The sequence below is a fragment of the Limanda limanda genome, chromosome 6 (genome assembly GCF_963576545.1).
Source record: "Limanda limanda chromosome 6, fLimLim1.1, whole genome shotgun sequence".
NCBI lineage: Eukaryota > Metazoa > Chordata > Actinopteri > Pleuronectiformes > Pleuronectidae > Limanda > Limanda limanda.
The window spans coordinates 20,224,967-20,234,866 of NC_083641.1; the positions used below are offsets into that span (position 1 = coordinate 20,224,967).

The 9,900-nt window shown below is 46.0% G+C and overlaps 1 protein-coding gene across 1 annotated transcript; it reads left to right on the forward strand.

Moving 5' to 3' along the window:
• Window positions 1-4,722: 4,722 nt before the first annotated feature.
• Window positions 4,723-9,495, forward strand: LOC133002921 (extracellular calcium-sensing receptor-like). Its single transcript, XM_061072510.1, has 7 exons — window positions 4,723-4,784; window positions 5,886-5,972; window positions 6,668-6,938; window positions 7,043-7,828; window positions 7,999-8,229; window positions 8,339-8,462; window positions 8,582-9,495. Exons 1-7 carry the CDS (start codon window positions 4,723-4,725, stop codon window positions 9,493-9,495), a joined length of 2,475 nt encoding a protein of 824 aa, XP_060928493.1.
• The last annotated feature ends 405 nt before the right edge of the window (window positions 9,496-9,900 follow it).

Consider the following 9,900-nt stretch of genomic DNA (forward strand, 5'->3'; position numbering starts at 1 on the left):
TCTTGTTGCAGACGTGGAAGGACCTGAGCCTCCTCAGGAAGTAAAGCCGGCTCAGGCCCTTCTTGTAGACGGCCTGTGTGTTGGTGGACCAGTCCAGTTTGTTGTCCAGTGTGACACCCAGGTACTTGTATGCCGACACCACCTCCACATCCGTCCCACCGATGCAGAAAGGAGAGGGCAGGGGCTTGTTCCTCCTGAAGTCCACCACCATCTCCCTCGTCTTCGCCACGTTGAGCTGCATGCAGTTCTCCCCACACCACTTCACAAAGCGGTCAACCAGGTCCCTGTACTCAGCCTCCCCCCCGCCCTCAAAACGCCCCACAATGGCCGTGTCATCAGAGAACTTCTGTAGATGACACGACTCAGTGCAGTGCTGAAAGTCAGCAGTGTATGTGGTGTAGAGGAAGGGGGACAGTACAGTTCCCTGTTGGGCCCCGCTGTTACTGATCAGACGACCAGACACACAGTTCTGTAATCTAACAAACTGCGGTCTGCCCGTCAGATAGTCATCGACCCAAGTGATGAGGGGAGCACTCACCTGCGTGCCCTCCAGTTTAGCCTTCAGCAGTCTGGGCTGGATGGTGTTGAAGGCGCTGGAGAAGTCGAAGAACATGATCCGGACTGAGGTGTTGGGTCTGTCCAGGGAGGAATAAGCCTTCTGCAGCAGGTAGATGATTGCATCATCAACCCCAACATGGGGCTGATATGCAAACTGCAGGGGGTCTTGTGATGGGAACACCAGCGGCCTGAGGTGTGCCAGGACCAGTCTCTCCATGACCTTCATGATGTGAGAGGTCAGTGCCACCGGCCTGTAGTCCTCCAGTGCAGCAGGACGTCTTTTTTTGGGCACTGGGACCAGGCAGGATGTTTTCCAGAGCACTGGCACTCTCTGAAGGTGTAGGCTCAGGTTGAAGAGGTGCTGGAGAACTCCACAGAGCTGGCTGGAGCATCCCTTCAGCACACGAGGGCTGATGCGATCAGGTCCTGCAGATTTCCTCTGCAGGACCTTCGAAGTTGAACCTATTGAAGAAAGAGTTAATCTCGTTCGCACGTCCCCCGCTGCTCCCCCACCTCTCCTCTGGAAGCCGGTGATCTCCTTCATCCCACTCCAGACGTCCCTGGTGTTATTGTCTTCCAGTTTGTGCTCCAGTTTTCTCCTGAAGTTGTCCTTGCTCTCCCTGATGCTGCGTTTGAGCTCCCTTTGTACACGTTTGAGCTCTGCACTGTCCCGTGATCTAAAGGCCCTCTTCTTCTCGTTCAGAAGGGCCTTCAGGTCGCTGGTTACTGTTAAGGCGTGTTTTTTTATCCTATATAATGAGAGAAGCCGATCCAAGATTTTGGTTCAATCAAATGTTTTATTTAAAGATACAATGAAAAGTTATTCATAGCTATGGACAATTATCACAGCCTATGCTAATTAAGTTAGCAGTAGGAAGTTGAAAATGGCCCCGAACAGAAGGGGTTTGGTATAGTTATAACAGTAGATTTGATGTGATTGGTTATGAATATTTGGAGGGGAGTCACCGCAAATCACTTTGGATCTCCCTTATTGGTCCAGCCGCAGTCCCACGCCTCTTGTTACCGAATCCAGGAAGTGACAGCGAGCAGCTCTCCGTCATGCACCTACGCTACTCTACCGGTTGCTAGGGCAACCCTATCTACCCTGACAGTCTGATGTTGTCTCGTAATTCAGCCTTGAGTAGAAAGTGTCTTGCTCTAGCCATCTCGACTGCACCAACTTAACCATAACAAACCTCTCTTCGACTCTCCTATCAGGACAGCTGTTAGACTGGCCATCCTTGTGACGTACAAACATTATTAGCAAATTCCAAATATTAAATATGATAAGCGAAAGGTTGAAAATAATGATTTGTATAAGGTAATGTTATTGACCCACTGCACCTACCTCCCCTTCCGCCTTTATGAAAAGAGTCTGTGCCATTATGGTTTGAGAACCTTGTGTTATTGAGTGTCTGCTCCATCAAAACAATCTTGACTGTGAATGTGTAAACATTCGCATCCTCGAAACTAAACAATGTCATACTGACTTTGCCCCAGAAAGGACAGCTCCTTGAATTCTGTCTGATGTTGAATACAGCTAATGAAAATATGCTTTAATATCCAAGAAGTTAATTATGAGGACAACTAAAAGATACATTATTGGCACTAAACAGCAACGGTTATTAAATTAATTTGTATGTGCATTATATCTAGCTAAAACTACCTCTAGCTTTATTATTAAGAGTTCTTTCAGACATAACCTATAGTTAAAAGTTTGAAATTCCTAACATTACCCACGGCTTGTTATTTGTGTAACAGCGAACCTCTTTAGTGGGGATGGTGTTGTCAATGCAGAACCCAATGTACTCAGAGACACAGTCAGTCATGCCATCAATGTCCTCACCATGTGGCTCATACAGAGCAGCCCAGTCTGTGGCCTCCAGGGCTCCACGCAGTGTTTCCATGGCCTCAGGAGACCAGTTCCTCACAGTCCTCACTGTGACTGGGTGCTGCTGAATCACAGGCTTGTATGATGGTGAGAGCAGGACAAGGTTGTGGTCTGACCTGCCCAGTGGTGGCAGGGCAGTGCAGCTGTATGCATCCTTCACATTTGCATACAGCAGGTCCAAAGTCTTATTATCACGTGTTGCACATTTCACAAACTGGAAGAAGGTAGGGAGTGTGGATGAGAGGGAGGCATGATTGAAGTCACCTGTGATGAAGATGAAGGCCCCGGGGTGTTGTGTTTGTAATCCTGCAGTCACAGTGTGGATGACGTCACACGCTGCTTCCGCGTTCCCGGATGGAGGAATGTAAACAGTGATGGCGAAAACACTGGTAAACTCCCTCGGCAAATAATACGGACAAAGTCCGACGGCGACGAGCTCGATGTCCGGGTCTGCAGACACGCTGTTTAACCGTGACGTGCCCGGGGTGACACCACCGGTTGTTTACGAGCACGGCGAGACCCCCTCCTTTCTTCTTGCCGCTCGCGGTGGTGTCTCTGTCGGCTCGGACCGTCTGGAAGCCGGGGATGGTGACGTTGGAGTCCGGTATCTGCTCGTGCAGCCACGTTTCCGTGAGGCACACAACACTGGACTCCCTGTACTCCCGCTGCGTCCTGATGAGCGCTTCCAGCTCCTCCACTTTATTCGCCAGGGATCTCACGTTACCAGTGATGACTGCAGGGATGAAGGGCTTAAACTTTCTCTTCTCCATCCTCAGTTTAATCCCCGCTCTGCAGCCTCGCCATCTCCTCTTTAACTCCTCCGGGATGATGGGTCTCTCTCCGGCCAAGAGGGCTGTGTGCCTCAGGGCCATCAGCTGGTCGCAGGTGTAAACAAAGCCGGCGTGTGTAGCCGGCATGCTCCCAGTGATCCGAAGAGACCGAAGTGCAGTTAAAAGTTGTAAAAAGTGTAAAAATCAGTAGTAAAAGCACCGCGTCCTTGTGCGGTACGACGATGCTTAGAGCATTGCAAAAATAAATATAAAAAACAAACAGCAAACCTAATAAAAACACAATAAACCGACGGTAGAACCAGGAGCTGCTACAACAGGCTGCTGTTAGTACGGCACCATCTTGACATCAACACTTTGACATCGCACTTTTAACTGGATTTGGTTGTGTGGGCATATTTTTATCTCTACTGACATCAATCATGAAAATTCCTGGATATGCCCCCTGATCCGGATCTGTACTCAAATGTATTGGGTTCTTTCTCTTACAAGTTTCATAGTAACAAAAACAGAATTACAAACTCAATACTGTTTCTATATATATATGTTATTGGTCATTACAGAAGCACCCCTTGATTATACCTTGGACTTGTTAACATTGTTTCAGAATTTTATTTCTTTTACTTCTTCTCTGGCTCTCTTCGAAGGCAGTCACATTTTTCTCTCCCTCTCCTCCCTATGACCTTCCCTGCTTGGCTCCTTCGTCTTGTCTTATCTTGTCCTATACTTGAGACTCTCACCGCACCGCTCTACGAACTAAATTATGGATTTGATCAGTTGGTCTCTCAACGCAATTGACACCATCTTCTCGACGAGAAACTCGGGTTCGGGGGAACCTGAATGTCCTGCGGGGACGTTCGCAGCTGGTTACACGAGGGACGCGTAGGAGAAGTGGCGTGTCGTGTGCCTAGCTGCCCTTTCCGTGGAGGACGTTGAAGACATCTTCCTATTCGGAAACCATGATTACAGGCTTTCTGCTGATTGGATTAGGCCCTGCCCTGGTTTATTGGAAAATAATGGAAACGCTGACAGCTGTCAAGAGCCCCTTAAAGCTGCCTATGATGATTGATGGAGAAAGGACGACACAGAGAGTAGACGCGCAAATTGGAATGAGGCTACTGCAAGTCCAAACACTCCCAATCTTATCTTTCGGCCCCCCCCAGCCAGCACGGGCCCGGCCAAGGCCATTGCTGGAACATCAATTCCCCTGATGAGCGCTGCTGTGAGACACTCTTGCTTTCCCTTGCCCCGTCCCACAGACACCTGTGGATTGTTGCCCTGTCAAGGACCTTATCGAGGCTGTCTCCATGGCAACAACAATCTTGCGAACTGAGAACTGTCTGATGTGGCCATGGGAGGGCGAGAACCCAGGCCTACACATACACTCTACACACACAGATATACATCCCCCACACCCCATCCCACGCCTTTGTCTGCTTCGAACCCCCAGTGTGACAGGCGGGTCTGCGACCCGCGCCGTCTGAGATGGCTGCAGGACCGGATGTCTGCTTGTCAGGCTGGCTCACCTCCATCCCCCAACTGGCTGGGTACAGAGCACCCAGTCACTGGCTTACCTCCACCCCCCTACCCTCCCCGTTGCAAGTCATGTTTAAAATGTTTGTGCTGTGCTGTATGTGCTCATGTGCCGAGGTGTTTTTTTCCTGTTCCCACATAGTTCTCCTCTAGGAGCAGAGTCTGAGGGAATTTCATTGCCTCTGTACTTGTACTCTGTGCTTATGACAATAAATTGACCTTTGACCTTTTAATGTTGTATCCAAGAAAACAGGGTGAGGTGATTTATAAGTGGAATCCCAGAGTTATGGCCCTTTACAGCTGTTTCATTAAAAACACATTCATTGATGTTTATGAAATCCTGCACTGCATGAAAAGAAGACGTTGTGTCAGTTAGTGTAACTGCAAATTACGGTGGAATTTCAGGTTAACGGCTGTTCCCAAGAATCTGCAGACAGCACAGAAAGCTGCCATGAACCACCGGGAATCGACACAGGGTTCCAGTTTCTTGCAGTTTTACAAGACTGAGAATGTTGGCACGTGACCCCCCTGCCCATAGGCCTAGGGGAGGCTTTCAAATGTAAATGACAAGGCTGTGAGCTTTACAAATGCAAATAAGGATAGTTTCACTCAGTGGTGCAGAGGTAACACCTTTTTCTAAAAGATACTTACTAAGGTACCAATTAAAATATCTGGCATAAGTACACCAGTCTTAAAATAACTATAAAATCTGAATTTTAAGTTCATATAGATTTCTCTTTTGTAAGTAAATGTGCTATACTGAAATAAATTGTATACCATGAGCAAAGGTCAATCCTATGAAAACAATTAGAAACAGTGCAATTTATTTCAACATTTGCCTGTCAAGCTCACTGAACCCGACAGTTTACGGCAGTGTATGAAGGAGGTGTGATAGAGTTAGTGCTGCATGTGAAAGGCTTGTATGAATGTGTGTGTGTGAGTGGATGGATGACAAAGCTGTACAGTGAAGTGCTTTGAGTGGTGAACAGGACAAGAATGGTGCCATATATGAATACAGACTATTTACCAAATACAGACCATGAATATAAATCTGACCACACGCAGGAAGTGAAGCGTTTATCCTTCCCGCAGTGCGCAAAACGTGTGTTATGCAGAGCCATGTGCCATGTCGTCGATCACTCTATCCACCAACAGCAACAGGTTCTGAGTTGCGTGGGCTCGGGCCCGTTCAGTGCTAAAAGGTAGCCCTAGTTATTATTATTATTATTGTAATTTTTTTTTATTACCTTTATATGTTTATAGAGATCCACCACTAGAAAACATCTGTAATTGACAGCAAACTTAAACAGATGCATCACAACGAAACAACTTCTCTCCACAATGTATTCTTTTTCAATCCTGTGCAGATCCTCAGAGACAACAGGTAAATCATTTCTGTCTCCTATATGTCAGTCATTGGGCTGGGTTTCTTAATATTGCAGTAATGCGTTGAGAATAACCTCATGGGATTTGGGAGTACGTTCACATTGGCTGTTGATTCTTCTCTCATGGCATAAAGAAACACTATAAAAGGTCAGTTCCCAGGTCAGAGTTGCTAGGGATAGGGAGACTTGTGATGGGTTGGATCACTTGTATCCTCTTCACTCTGCTGGCAGGGATAAAGTCAGAAAAACAAACATGCAAAGTGATCGGGCAGACAGGGTTCAAGGAGTTTTCTAAAGATGGTGATCTCATTATCGGGGGAGTTTTCTCTTTGTCTCGTACAGGCAAATTGATTGACAATGGCTACCATGCATTGCCATATACATACTGCAAAAAGTAAGTGAATGTGTGGTAAAACCTGTGTATGTTATGTAATTGGGTCGTAACATGTTTTATGTGTGAATGTTATCAGCTTTTATGTCTTCTATTAATATCAAGCAAACACTGTGTGTAGGCTGAATGACAGGGAACTGAAGTTTGCCAGGATAGTGATGTTTACAGTGGAGGAGATCAACAGAGATACTAAGCTCCTTCCTGGATTGAGTCTGGGTTACAGGCTGTACAATGGCTGTGGGGAAGAGGACCAGATTCGAGCAGCAGTGGAAGCCGTAAACGGAGAAGACTCAAAGGGCTGCGCTGACCAGATACAGGCTCTCCTGGGCCATTCCGCCTCCGGAGTGAGTAAAGCTATAAACATCATACTCAGCCCGCTATCCATTCCACAGGTGAGGAGACGTGATTGGGAAATAACTGGGATTAATTCATGTTTCCATTTTTGAAGAACGTTTATTCTGCCTTGTTGTGGTTAACATGTTTTCTTTCTTTGAAGGTGAGCCATCTCTCTACTTGTGCTTGCTTGGGTGACAAAAGGCATTTCCCCACATTCTTTAGAACTGTGCCCAGTGACCGCTTCCAAGTCATCGGTCTGGTGCAGCTCATGAAATACTTTGACTGGCGCTGGGTGGGGATTATCTATACTACGGGCTTGTACTCAGCCGAAGGTACAACGGCATTTGCAAAGGAAGCAGAGAAAGAGGGCATATGTGTTGAATACCGGTTACCTCACTCAGATACAAATGTAAAATTTCCTGCTATTGTGGAGGCTCTGAGGAAATCCTCGTCCAAGGTGGTCCTCTTGTTTTTGCCTTTATCCTCCACTCAATCGTTCTTGTCGAACATAGAGAAGTATAACATTACTGGAAAGCAATGGGTTGGCAGTGAGGCTTGGATCACTCAAACAGACCTGGCTTCTGATGGGAGAAAGAGCCTTTTGCAAGGGGCGATGGGCTTCGCTCTCCCTGAGGCCTCAATACCAGGTCTTGGTGAATTCTTACTCAGCTTAAAGCCCTCTGGCGAGCCACAGAGTGCTATAGTTAAAGATTTCTGGGAGTCGTTCTTTGACTGCAGCTTCTCTCCTTCAAATACTTCTGCTACGTGTACTGGCACAGAAGATCTCAGCACAGTCTCCAGTGACTACACAGACGTGACACATTTTAGGCCAGAGAATAATGTGTACAAAGCTGTGTACTTGGTGGCACATGCTATTCACGCACTACTGCAATGTCACAACGGCTCAAATCCAACCACTGGAAAGTCCTGCGTGACTAAAGACCAAGTTCAGCCTAAATTAGTAAGTTCAGATATATTTACCCAGGCTTAAGATACTTAATTTTAATGTTTTCCTTATCTTAATGTTAATGCAAAAACTTAAACATTTGAATATAAGCTACGAATCTTATTGGCTTCTCGCAAATATGCTGAAATGTCCTGATTGTCCTCTTACAGGTGTTGGAGCACATTAGGTACATGAACTTCACCACACAGAGTGGGGCCAAGGTTTTATTTGATGAAAACGGAGACTCAGTTGCCCAGTACGACTTAGTTAACTGGCAAATTAAAGACGATGGCTCTGTTGAGATCGTAAACATTGGTAAATTTGACAGTTCTCTTCCGGAGAGGGAGAAATTCAAACTAGAAGACAACACCAGGATAGTTTGGGGAGGAAACAGTATGCAGGTGAAGTGACCATCTGTCTAATTAATTCTCCCAGCTGAATTACAATGTTTTCCTACAGTGCATTTAGGTGCATTTATGAGTTTTCACACATTGTGTTGTCTCTAATCAGGTGCCGAGGTCTGTTTGCAGAGAGCCGTGTCTACCAGGGACTCGAAAGGCAATAAACAAGCATAAACCTGTGTGCTGCTTCGACTGCTTTGAGTGCCCCGAGGGAACAATTAGTAATGAGACAAGTGAGACAGAAAATTAATTAATTCATGTTTGCAGTAGATACAATAAAAAGGAAAGAAATGCAAGATTTTGAATCTCTCTCTCTCTCTCTCTCTCTCTCTCTCTCTCTCTCCACTCTCAGATTCTCCCGACTGTTTGATCTGTCCACCTGAACTTTGGCCGAATGAAAAGAAAGACCAGTGTCTCCCGAAGCCGACTGAGTACCTCTCCTACAAAGAGATCATGGGGGCACTTTTAACTGGAATTGGTTGTGTTGGCATATTTTTATCTCTGCTGACATCAATCATTTTTCTGACTCATAAAGAGACTCCCATTGTTAAAGCCAACAACTCCGAGCTGAGCTTCCTGCTGCTCTTCTCCCTGACTCTGTGCTTCCTGTGCTCCCTCACCTTCATCGGCCGGCCCTCTGAGTGGTCCTGCATGCTGCGACACACTGCGTTCGGCATCACCTTTGTCCTCTGCATCTCTTGTGTCCTCGGGAAAACTATAGTGGTGTTAATGGCCTTCAGGGCGACACTTCCAGGCAGAAATATGATGAAATGGTTCGGTCCTGTACAGCAGAGGCTCAGTGTTCTCAGTTTGACCCTGGTTCAGGTTGTAATTTGTGTAGTTTGGCTCACAATCAACCCTCCACTCCCGAGGATGAACATGAAATACTATAAAGATAAGATCATCTTAGAGTGCGCTCTGGGGTCAGCTGTAGGATTCTGGGCTGTGCTGGGTTACATCGGACTTCTTGCTCTCTTGTGTTTCATTCTTGCTTTTTTTGCCAGGAAGCTGCCAGACAGCTTTAATGAGGCCAAACTGATCACCTTCAGCATGTTGATATTCTGTGCAGTCTGGATCACATTCATCCCGGCATATGTCAGCTCTCCTGGGAAGTTCACTGTGGCTGTGGAGATATTTGCTATTCTGGCCTCCAGCTTTGGCTTGCTGATATGCATTTTTGTTCCAAAATGCTACATTATCCTATTCAGGCCAGAACAAAACTCAAAGAGACATTTGATGGGAAAAACACCACCAAGGACACATTGAGCTGTAGTTTTAAAGGTGTCAAGTTAACTGCAAATAAACTATTTTCACAGCTTGACAGATAATGTAGTAAATTATAAGTTGTGATGTGCTTAACCCAATCAAGTCTTCCTAATTTTCTATTCATGAACTCCACTGAGTGTTAGCAGTGTCTGAGATTTCATTCGATTGATTTTGAATGTAGAATTTAAACACATTCAACAGAAATATTTACACTTATAACAGTTTATTTAATTTACTGCAGTGGAACCGACAAATAAAGTGTCAAGAAACAGGCTCAACTATAAGCCACTGCAACTGCACTCAGTGGAGCACATACACTGAGTGCAACCAAGGCCCAACAGTCAAACAGTAATTCTTCTTATCAAGGTTCATTAATTGCTCTCTGACAAATTAAATAAATGTTGA